Source organism: Vidua macroura, chromosome 4, assembly GCF_024509145.1.
Source record: "Vidua macroura isolate BioBank_ID:100142 chromosome 4, ASM2450914v1, whole genome shotgun sequence".
Taxonomy (NCBI): domain Eukaryota; kingdom Metazoa; phylum Chordata; class Aves; order Passeriformes; family Viduidae; genus Vidua; species Vidua macroura.
In genome coordinates this window covers 49,932,084-49,944,945 of record NC_071574.1, presented here as the reverse complement: position 1 = coordinate 49,944,945, position 12,862 = coordinate 49,932,084, and the positions used below count along the sequence as shown (strand labels likewise).

Sequence of the window (12,862 nt, the reverse complement as noted above, 5' to 3'; positions counted from 1 at the left end):
AATAGTAAGCACTATTTCATGTCAAGGAGCTGGTAGAAAGATACAGTGCTTAGCTCTTAGCATGGGGGAATCACCCCTCCACAATGCTGCTCCATACCACTGTGTTGATTACAGGCATTTCTACCGAAATCAGATTTATCAAAAATCCACCCTTTTCCAACTTTCTCAACACATTATGACCAGAGTTTTCCAATTTGCAATTGACTCTAAGAGGATATAACAGTTTCAGACCCTTCATTTGGATACTGGACACTGTTACAATTATCCTGCAATGTAACTTGGAGCAAAGTTTTCTCCCACAGAGCTCGTTGTACCACAGTTCCCACACTGCCTCAGACTCCTGCTAAACAGATTGCTTAAAAACAAGAAATAAGGAAACAACCATTTATGTAATTACAAAAATATGCAACATATTGTTAAGTGAAGATCTAACACATTTATACACGGTGAAATATTTGAAAACCATGTAATTGTTTTTATCTGTGTATTTGTTTTTTCTACACACCACTATATGTAATACATAGGAATTTCTTCTGTTTATAACTTGGTCTGTAGAAATACTAAAAACTAAAACATATTGAATGGCCAAAACAAACATCACAATATATGGACATCAAAGGAAAAATGTCTTTACCCTTGTAATTCATGCTCAATTGTCTACATGGATAATATTATGGATGCAAAGAGTATGAAAAATACTTACTGAAGCATGTTACTATAGGTTTGAATTGCAGCCAGTATTAGAAATACTTTCATAATGTAATTTGATTGTAGAGAAGCTGAAAGTAACACCACTACACAACAGAAGACTTTCAAATCCTTTGTTTCATTACTTGGAGACTAATTTCTTTCACAGGTTAAGCCTCAGTATGTAAAATAAATAAAACTTTTTACTAGTTTTAATTAGCAGATGAATAGTAGGTAGCTTGCAGTAGCTGAAATCTAATTTCTCAACATGCATACATGAACATTTAAAAATTATACTCAATATGTAGATATATGAAAATAGAGGTGAATTATTTTCAGAAAAAACCCTAATTCTCAGATAAGCAAAAAGTTCAGTTTACCTTGTTTTTGTATCCAAATTCCTAATGACATTGATTCTTTGGAAAGCATTAGAATGTACTTTAAAAATGTAATAACCTTCCCATGGCTATGTTAAAAGGACATAGATACTGCCCTGAGATTCTACTAACTACTTCTGTCAACAGCTGCCAGCAAAGGTGTAAACACTGAGCAGTGGCAGGTTCAAAATAAAGCAATTAATATTTTCAAAAAGGAAAAAAAAGAGAAAATTTTGTATCAGGGTGAAACGCATTAGAAAAAAAATGTATTAGCAGTCACTTTATAAGCAAAACCTGACTTTTGACATATTTGATGAAATACTCATTTCCTAGAACATGAGTTAATAGGAAATGTCTATCATACATGCATTTTGCAAGACATTTTATAATTAAGTAGCAATTAGATAGACAGTTCCCTTAAAAACAAAAAAAAAGGCATAAAAATACAATTTGAACTAATTCAATTATTACTTCCTATTATTAACAACATTTTTTTGTATTCATAAGAACACAGCAAAGAGCTGTCCTTGTGTTAGCCACCCGGTATGAAATGCTTGCTGGTGAAACAGCAAAAGTGATAATGTAGGTCTTAGGATGTTAATTCTGACCATTGTAATGCTAACTATGAATGAAGGAACAACTGGCGCCTACTATTCACTCCATCCAGCCTTTGGCTTTACAAATGAACAACATGAATTGAGGTAAAAAAAAAAAGTTTTTCTGCGTCATATTTGAAAGCCTGTCAGATTTTTTTTCTTTTACAGAGTTAATCCAAACCTAAAAGATTTAAAGCCGACATTCGCATTAAAGACAGAGGCCCTCTTTGTATTTTTTGGACGAAGAGGGGAAAAAATAAAATCCCACAGAGGTATTTCCTTCCTTTCTGTACAAGAAAGCTCCCCCCTCACTCTGTAGAAAACATTTTTGTCTCTAACTTTTCACATCTCTCTACACATAGGCAGGTCATCTGGGAAATGGCAAACCAATCCCTTTCAGACAATGGCACTAACAGGAGCAGCCTGTTCTGGGGACGGACTCTGGCTGCCTCTGTTTGTGGTTTACAAATTGTTCCTAATGTGAGAGATTTGTGGTCTATGCCAAGTCTTCCCCCTTTAGGCCTTGTGAAACCAAATGGAATCTGCCACAAAAGTGGCTCCCAGGGGAATTCAGAAGTAATCCAAAATGAGAGCTGGGAAGCCCAGTTTATTGTAGGACTTACAAATCCTGCAGGAAAGATAAATAATTTGTTGTATGTGTAGTTCATGCTCAATATTAAGACTTTCTAAAATAAATTAACTTTTTTTTTTTAAGTTTAGATTTCTATATAGGTTCTCATTTTTCAAAAAAGAAAAAATTGCTGAGAAATACTCCTTTTCACGATTTAGTGGCAGATAAGAAATCCTGGCTGCAAAACATTTTTAAAGCACTGCTGAAGATGTAGTGTTAGGAAATTACACGTCAGAATGAATAGAGAATATTCACTTTTTCCTCATTATGAAATGATCTGCCAAAAAGCTGGCTCAGATTTTAAAAAGCCTTCAAAAATAAGAAGAGAAAGACGAAAACAGTGGTAAAATTCTTGCTGCAGAAAAGCTTACCCTTTTCAGTTTATCTATTTCAAGTATCATCTAAGTACACATCTCCTTCCTATGAGCTACAAAGCTATAAAATACCTCAACAGCATCAAACCAGCAAAAAACTTCATTAGTAGTAGTTATGTGCATGTGTTTGCCTTCCAAAGTACTTACTGTTGTAGTACTAAACCAGACCTGCATTAACTTCCAGTGCAATGAAGTTCCTACAAATAAGTTCTTGTATTGCCTCTAGTCTTTCTTTGCTATGTAGAGTTTAAAAAACATCTTTGAGCTCTTTTTAATTAAGAACTGTGACCCTCAGAATTGCAAAGAATTAAGTTCCTCTCTATTAGGATCTCTAGTTATTAGGTATATTAACCAAGACAGACCACTGGAAGCAGAAAAGATAAATTGGGCAGTTCAAAGATCAGCTCTGCTGTTCCCGTTTGAGAGAATGAGAATGTAACTACTGAATTTGGAGAAGGATCTTTGAAGTATATCTGGGAATAGCAGATTCTGGCTCACAAAGAAATGTCCGCTAATAGACCAAGAACTATTAAACGTGAAGGTTTGAGGAGTCAAAATGGAAACTACCTATTGGGAATTAAATGGAAAAAAAAAACCCTTTAGACAAATACTTTTGATTCCTGAAGTGAAAGACAAAAAGCAAACTTTAAATATAAATTATTAAATAGGTAAAATATGTTAGTATCAGAATGGTAACATAATTTTAGGCTCTCAGGTGAGGACAGATGACTCAAATGGATATGTTTTATGTGATGAATTCCGATTAACTTAAAAAAATCATCAATAAATCACTTTTTATTTTAAGTAATAATATTATCCACAAATGTACCCTGAAACTTTTTTTCTCTAAACAAGAGATCCACATAGGTATAGAAAGGAAGACATACAGATTACTGATTTCTGTTTTGTAAAGACTCACAGGTTTTAAAAGACAGGCTGGGAAAACTTGGAAGGGGGGTGAAAATCTGCTAAAGCTGTAGGAAAATGCCTATAAGAACCTTCTGCTGAGGATGAACTTGAGAAATATTTTGGACTATGAAGGAAAAGCCTAGCTTTTACTGTTGAATTATTTCAATGTTCTTGAAAATTTAGTACACCAGTTATTTCCCCTGAAATATCCAGAATTTGGATAATATTTTAATCCAGACTGGTAAAAAAGCAGCACAACAGAAAAGAAAAAAAAATAAAACACAGCTACCCTAGATATTAGCCATTGAAGAATGACTATATTCCACAAGTTTTGTGGTAATGAAGTGAGACTCGAAAGACTTTGGTATTTGCTTACCATACAGAGCTCAAAGCAGTTTTTTGAAATACAGATTGCCAACTCAGTTATCTGCCAGGTTCCCTTAAAAGCATGTCACAGTAATTCTCTTGTTTGGAGGAATTTAGAGAAATCATTACTTCCCAGATTTTCGGGGCATTATTTATAGCTCTCCCTACTAGCGCTGAGGAAAAGTACCATACCAGTTTTTCTTAAATATACAACCATTTAAATTTATTTATTATGCTATATTCTGCAGAAGTTATTAAAAAAAACATTCTGCTGTTTTTTAAAAGTGCAAAAGACAAGTATCCATTAAGAGCACCTTTTACAGCTGGAGTGACAACACAGCAGGGTGCAAAAGCTCTAAGATCCTCACAGAGAAGCTGTTGATGTATGGGCTGGGTGAAGGACTGTGAGATAGCTGAAAATGGGCTGAGTGGCAGCTGGTGATCAGTGTCAGGCTGGCTGGAGGCCAGTAACTGAAAGTATACCCCAGGGGTCAATACTGGGTCCAGTTTCATTTCACATTTTCATTGAAGATATGGATGAGAGGCAAAGTGTACCCTCAGGAAGTTTGCTATGACACAAAATGGGGGGAGGAGTGGCAAATGCAGTAGAGGATTGTGTTGCCATCCAGAGACACTTCAAAGGGCTGAAGAAATGGGCTGACAGGAGCCTCATGCAGTTGAACAAGGAGGAATGCAAAATCCTGCACATGGGAAGGAACACCTCCAGGCAGCAGCATATCCTGGAGGCCACCCAGCTGGAAAGCAGCTTGGAAGAAAAGGACTTGGTCCCAATGGACACTAAGTCGAAAATGAGCCAGCAATGGGCCCTTGTGACAAATAAAGTGAATGGTATCTTTTGGCTTCGTTAGACATAGTATTGCCAGCAGAGGGGAAGGCAGGTCCCCTCTACTCAGCACGAATGAGGTTACACCTGGGCAAGTCGCCAGTCCTGGGCTCCCCAGTACAAGAAACACAAACATACTGAAATTAGTCCAGTGTCCTGAAGCATCTCTCATACAGGAGAGAAACGGAGACAGTTGGGACTATAGCCTAAGAGAAGGCTTAGGGGGATCTCTCACCCTGAGTGGAGGGTGCAAAGACAGAGCCAGGCTATTTCAAGTGAAGCCCTGTCACGGCACAAGAGGCAAGGAGTGCAAACTAAAACTTGAATCTGAACATCAAGAGAACCTTTCTTACTGTGAGGGTGACAGAACAGGGACACAGGTTGTTCAGAAATGTTGTAGTGTCTCCATTCTTGGTAACACTCAAAAGCTGTCTGGAGCAACACAGTCTGGGGCAACTTGGTGTCATGTCGAAAGCATTATATCAGATGACCTCCCGAGAACCATGCAACTGTTCTATGATTGTATTCTATGCTAAATACTTTGCTTTGTAGGCTTTGCTCTACATTAGACTGAAACCAATTCCCACTTTTGGATCAAACTTTAGACAAACATCTTACTAGAGAAGACCTGTCCATTAGCGATTGAATTATCTGGCAAATGATATTTTCAAAAAAGTTATTTGGTGTTTTTGTGTAAAAAAATCCAATGTAGTAAAGGCATTAAAGGATGCATATCTAATATTTTAATAAACACGATTTCATATAAGCCCGGATACTTGGCATAATATAGAGAGAAGCAATATTTAAGAAACCACTGCTGTCAATATAGTATATTGTAATACACCTTTTCTACACAGTGCAGTTAAATCTTCCCAAAAGAAATATTACTGTTTCTCACAAGACTTCTGCAAACCTCAATCAAATGATCTTAAATTCTGTAAAATACATGCTTGTACCTTAACTCCAATTTCCGCCAGTAGTTTTATAAATCCCCTGGGTCAGACAGAGCAGAAACAGATGGTGCTCTGGAGAACTTTACAGTGCGTTGTCTACAGTACAACAATAAATTAAAAAGTTCTGTGGGTACTGAACTTTTGCTTTAGTATCAATGTCATACTTCTTATTCAAGTAAAGTATTATTATTATAAGCTATCTTATTAATCATATAGGTGTAAAAAAAGAGGCCTAACAATTCAGAGCACAAAACAGTAACAAGGAGCTTTACTAGTGTGAAATATACAACAGATAGATTTGTTTTCACCCCTCCTCAATTACAGGTTTGCAACTCAGACCACAGCCAGCTTTTTTCAAGAAAGAGATAACCATATTTGTTTAGAAATGTATCTGTTTTTACAATTTAAAAATTAGTCAGATTTTTTTAAAGAGAACTTAAAGGAAAAGTAGACCTATTAACTGCAAGGATAGAAGCACTAATGGAAGGTTCTTGCAGCTTTACTGACACATGAATGGAGGCTGCTCTGATTAGCTGATTTAAGTCACAGAAATTTCATTAGTCAACAAACAAGTATCATTTTCCTAACTGTGAGTACTTTGTGGGAGGGAAACAGGTGTTCTGGGATAAAACTCCCCTCTAAATATGACAAAACATTGACAACAGGAAACTTCTGGCAATTCCCTGAGGATAAAAAATCCATTTTGATCAGTATGACAGAACAGTTTTCTGTGTATTGAAGAGTTTAAATGAAAAAGGAAAATACTCCTACAAAGCAAATACCTTATCAAATACATACAGACTCGGCATTTACTTTTAAAAACTTACGCAAACTTCATCTGGCCTAAACAGAAAATACTGAAAGTTGTTTAAAATATTTTGGAAGTATATTTCAATTATCTATTTGTTAATATTATACATAGAAGTATCAACCTAATTTATATCAATGTAGTAGAAAGACAGACCCAGGCAGTTGATTCTTTCAAGTCCACAATAAAAATTTTCTTCTATTCTGTAGTGACCTCTTTTTTGAAATTAAATGGAACTTGTTTAAGACAATGGGTCAAAACGTATGGTGTTAAACCTAACCCAAAAATGCCTACAAAGAATTTAACGTTGTTTTATTTTTGCTTTCTTTCCTGTGCATTTATATTTAAAAGTACAGTCTTTACTGTAAAAAGAAAATATTAAGTAAGTAGAATAGTAAAATATTAAGAAAATAACCCATAAAGTTCCTTGTTCACATGCTTCACACTAGACAGTACCGACAGAAAGCAAATGCATGAATAAACATTCCTGCAGATGCAATGCAAATTGTAATATAATAAAGACTATGCTACAGAGGATGCGAAGTTGTTAGAAAATCAATGAAAGCTTTTGAAATGCTTTCAGTATTTCTCTCTCATAAGCTGTGCATCCCCATTCCTTCTCACAGAAATAGTGTTTTGCGACTACTACCAAAATCCTCCTTGCAGAAAAGGTATTTTAATATTTTGTTATAAGTAGCTAGAAGTTGAATTCCTAGTTTTTTAGGATCTGTGTCTAAGACTGGAAGAATATAGTCCCTAATTCTTGGCATAAACTCAAGGAAAGTAATTTTTAAATGAGTGATTTTAAAGTACAAGCAAAATAATATGAAAGTAAACAGTAAGTTCCACTTAATTAATGATAAAATATTTGTGTCTTGTTTCTACTAAAAGACTCATGAGGTTGATTTGCTACAGTACCTCAACTAGCTACAGCTACTATACTATATAATTAATTACTTAGGTTATCACCCCTTTTTATCACATATTCTTCTTCAGTTTTATGGCCTATTTTTCCATTTTCTTCAGCTTCATAAAGCCCATTGCTTCTCTTGTAGTTTTCATCCATTTTTCCTTCTAGCCTGCATCTGCCAAAAGACAATAGTGAACTGACAGTTTTTATCTGAACATCATCAATCAGTGAAAATGAATGAACCTTTCTTCACTTGGAACTTTATTTCTTTAAGGAAAAAACCCCACAAATGGAACAGGAACTGTTTTAAGGTTGGCAAGATGTAACTGGTTTCAGAATTTTAATATGGAAAGCTACTATAACCAAGACACCTACTATCAATCTCTAAGAGATAATCAGCTACAGAACTACCAGTTACTCATATCAGAAGAACACTTGTGCCAGGATACCTTACTCATGTGACTCAAAAGTCAAACTGCAACTCTTCTGGTGCACTACCTATTTAGCAACAAGTTACCACTACTTACAGGACTTAGGACTACTGTACCATGGAGAGCCACGTAGTTCCCACACTGTGAGAAATAGTACTGTATAGGTGGGTGAGTTGGCCTAGTGCAGATCTACCAGTCTTGAAAAACCAGAAAACAATGGTCTTGGGGCCAGAATTGTCTCAGCACGCTAGATAAACTGGACATTTTGGATCAAGGGAGGCCCTGTGTGTTTTTATTCTGGGAAAACTCAGAGCAGAAGAGAGAGACAGAAAAATACACGTGATTGTACTATTAGGAACATGTCAAGGAAAGGGGTTTCAGTGGCCTAGACAACAGAGAAAAAATGCTGTAACTGTCTTAATTTTTCATTTCACTATATTTTCTTTTAGAGCATGGCATTCTGCAATCTTTCCTTCTGTGATACCAACATACAGCAACCTATATGTAAAAGACAACTTTAATTATCTTCTGTATAACTGGAACAATACACAAAATGATGGAAACAATTAGTGTAAAAAGTCAGAAAAACCTGCAAAAATATGTGATATATTTGTTTCTTTGTTCAGTAAGTGACTGGATGATGCTTGGATGGTAAAAGATGAACACAAACCAACAACTCTTATGCTTTAACTTTGGGCCACTAGCTTTAGTGCTCAAACATAAGAGTATTAGCAGCATGAACTGACTTTTCTTCTGTTACAACTAAATTTTTTCTCAAGTCATTACCTTGCTGTGTTCTCACTGAAATACATTTATCAGAATCGAATATTTTATAGGAATGGATACAAAAAATTAGTTACAAAATATTTAGATTAAACCCTTCCTCTGCACCCAATGAATGAGTTTTCCATCACCTCCATATGCTTTTTCTCTCCCCTTCAAGAGCACTAGAATTTTATTTTCTTGGAACAGAACCAGGAATAAGCAGGAAGAATCTTACTATTTTCATGACATTAATATGAAGAAAGACCAAATCCTTACTAGAATGCTTCATTAAGTGCTTTTCTATCTCAAAGAAGACATGAAAAATATGTTTGTAGAAGATATCATCTAGCTGGAACTTAACTGTTGGACGAATATTATGTCAAGAATACAGACTGGAAAGACTATACACCTACTAAGACAGAATTGTTACCAGCTCTAAGAAGAAGAAAGACAATACTTTTAAACTTTCTAAGGACTATAGTTATGTAACCTACAACTATATATCCTTATAAATCTGAAGTTTATTAAAAAGGGGCATTTTTAATGAACACATTTGGGGAAAAAAAATTCATTGAAGTCCCCTTCAGCACAATTTTTCAGATAATACCAGCTAAAATGGATAAAAAGGTAAGAAGCAGACATGTCAGCAGTATGTCAGCTTTTGACATACTCTAACTTTTGCCAAGTATAGTTGGATGAATTTTTCAAGTCTGACTCACACAGAGAAATTTTTTGAAGAAATCAGGCAAGCAGTACTTGCACATGCAAGTAGAGTTGCTTATATGGATTTGTTTCTGTCACATCACAATCTTTTGCATAGATAAATCCTTTAGTTTCACAATCTTTTGCATAGATAAATCTTTTAGTTTCAATACTTTTGGAAGGCCTGATTTGCTGCAGAGAAACTCAGTGAATTATGCCCTGTCAGAGACCATTCAGTCAGTAGAGGGGCTTCCAGGAAAGCTTACAAAAATCCTGCTTCCAGTCTGAGCTGTAGTATGCATCAACAGGACTTTTAGCCACACAGAGTGCAGCACAAAAAGCTGGACCAGAGTTTTGAACACAAGCTTCAATGGCCTGTGATGCTTTTAGAAGACTTTGTTCTGACATCACAGACATTCAAATATATTCCTAGAAAGAAAATAAAACCAACCTCAGTCAACAACACGCCCCGTTTGAACAACTTCATGCACATACAGACATCAAAACTACTATATACACATACATGCATAAGCAAACACACTAACAAAATAAGACTGCCTCTTTCAAGTACAGATAAAGTTTTATCGCAACAAATAAATGATTTTAGGTCATAAGTCAGACTACTTCGGCACAATGTTGAATTCAAACCTCAAGAGTATTATTTTGTCACAGTTAGATCTCTTTAATGAAGAACCATTTCTAGAAGATCACAGGAATTACACTCCCTCAAAAACTGGTGTTTTCACAGCAACTTCAGGGTCTGAAAATGTACTAACTATAACATTGTTATTTCAATAGTGAAGTATCCACCCTTACATCATACCAGGTGTAACACACCATTTTGTTTCCACTGTGCTTATCAACATAATTGTTCTGCTATCTTAAAAGCCATAAAGTTCTTACAAAATCTCTAAAAAGACCAAATTCCAAAAACATTTTGTCTCTTCTATAAAATACAGTATATATGAAGAAAAATGCTGAAGTACAATAGCTTTGATTACTTTAATTTACAATAATATAGAGAATTAGTTTTAAGTAGTGGAGGCAATGTGGTAATGTACAAGATCTATATATATATACATAGGTAAGACATTATGATACAGAGGAAAACCAGCTAGAAATGGTGTATTTTCAATTTTTTTTCCTTAGGTGTCCAAGTATTTAAGATAACACTGCTTTCCATTAAAATGTAGTAGTTACAGAAATACCTGTATACTATTTTTTCCTCTAACTGTTGAAATAGGAGGTTGGATTTATGAGTCTTGATTAATTTCAAGACATATGTGCCTACATTTCCCACATCCTGTATACATTTTTAAAGTGCTGAATTATATCACAGTGGTGGTGGAGTTCAAGGGACTCACTCTTTTACTGATGTAAGGCTTGATTTAGTTGATATGCTTTGAGAACCATTAGAAGAATACCCTTCTGACACAAGCTGGTATTCTCAGTTTCTGATTCCCACTGAGAATGCACATCGAACTTCTCAGCTCAGGAGGTACTGGTCATGCCCAGAAGCAGACATTAGTGTCTGGGAAATTTATACTTCAGATGTTTCTGGAACTGAATGGTATTGAGAATTTGGGACTGCAGTTCCAATTAAATCAGATAAGGCAGCAAATAAGCATCTTTTACAGATTCAATCCAATCTGGAATATTCAGAGCAGGTTTACACAAATGCAATTAAAAATGAATGAGAAATCACTAATTACTGTCAAAAGGTTAAAGATACATTACAATAATGTATTCCAAGAAGCACATTAATCAAAAAGAAAGTGTGCATGATAAGCAGTTCATGCAATGTTATAGCACCTCAAATTTTTTTGAGGCATTTTATGGAAGTACTTGGAAAATTTGTAGAATTCAAGATTAAAAACAGCCTTAACAGCCTTTAATTGAAGATTAAAGTAGCCTTATCCAGCAGGCTACTACTGGTTACTTCATTATAAAAAAATGCTCCAGAAAAATAAGCACTGTAATTCTGAGAACTGCATTTGGTAAGACTTTTCTTTAGAAAATTAAAGCTTACCTAAGAACTGAAAAGCAGCTTACCTGTCTATTCTTTCTCATTAGACCATATACTCACAGCCTGTTAGCTGAGCTCCATTTTCACAAGAGTGAAAATTGATTATATTTTAAATAAACATGGCTACCATATTGAAGGTAAAAAAGACAGAATGACATATGCTCCTCTAGTTAGCAGAAGGATCCAATAAATATTAGGTCTGTACTACAGACTGAAACAATTTTTTTTCACACATTTGGATGTTAGTTAAAATATATTTTTACCTCTCCTGACATATCTGGTGCCATAGGAATGACTGGCCACAAAGAAGAGTAGATTCCAAAAAACACTACCCAAAGGGCAATGCTTCCCCAGATTGCTATATGGCTGAACTGTTAAAACAAACCAAAAAAGAACAATTATCACAGATGCATTATAAAATAAAATAAGATCTTTGCTACCTAGTATTTATAAGGCTACTTTGATATATGGGATTAAATTTCCATGCCTTGTATTAATTTAACTCTACTACTTCAGCTAGCTATTTCTTAAAGGAAAATGATACCAACAGCAGCAATATTACTGTATTTAAAGCCAATTTAAATTCAGTTACAGTAAGTCCAGAGCAATTTGATTTTTCTATTTTAAGTATTACATCTGTTGTAATTTTCAATATTGAGCATTATTTTTTGTATGTGGATATTCTGTCCTTCCACACAGTAACCACAGTTTGAGACTGACAAACTCTTAAAGGGTGCAATATAACAAGTAAGAAGAAAACAATACAATTATTCATCCATCATATTTCATAGAACATTTGAGAATATGGTAAAGACATTTGCTTACCAAAGTCCAATATGAGGTCTCTAATCCAGCCTTCAAACACACAGTCAGAACCACAAACTTCAGGAAAGAAAGACAGAGAGAGGATTCTTAATATGGGTATCTTAACATACAGAAATTTTTAGTTTGGTTAAACTTTCAGGAGAAGACAAGAAAAAGTAAATTGCCACTACAAGATTTAAGGATGCAACCCAGTAATAAGCTAATAATAGAACATTAAGAATTACTAGCATTATTAGTTAATAATGGCCACTCCCTTGATTTGGAAAACTCTTATTTTGCATTAGAAATCTTATCCTTGCTTCTTAGAACTCTGTAAGTCTGGCTCTTACAAAGGTGTTGCATCTTTATTGATGGTATTTTGGTTACACAGAAAGGTTTATGGAAAGTGTAGTGGTCCTCTTCAGTAGAGACTAAAGACTCTCTAGTTACAGACAGGATGACTACAACTTTCTACACCAAGACAGATTTAGAAGACATAGATGCTGGACTGAAATCTTGCAATTGTTCAAGTCTACATTAGTCAAAACAACCAAAAATTTTGTTCACTTCATTAGTAAATAAGTAATTTGTACCAAACCCTGAAAAGCCCAGGAGCCAACCCAAATGTTGGTAATATAAGACATATGTTGTGCATACAAATAACATGTTGAGTAAGTCT

General features: G+C 34.9%; 1 protein-coding gene across 6 annotated transcripts in view; it reads right to left on the bottom strand.

Annotated features, from left to right (window-relative positions):
* ATP8A1 (ATPase phospholipid transporting 8A1) overlaps nucleotides 1-12,862 on the bottom strand; it is a 104,159-nt gene that overhangs the window by 13,336 nt on the left and 77,961 nt on the right. For all 6 annotated transcript variants that reach the window (XM_053975222.1, XM_053975223.1, XM_053975221.1 and 3 more), the window contains 2 exons: nucleotides 12,205-12,261; nucleotides 11,643-11,750 (listed from right to left, as the gene is read on the bottom strand). In XM_053975222.1, the coding sequence (XP_053831197.1) occupies nucleotides 11,643-11,750; nucleotides 12,205-12,261 (165 nt within the window). The remainder of the gene's footprint in view (nucleotides 1-11,642; nucleotides 11,751-12,204; nucleotides 12,262-12,862) is intronic.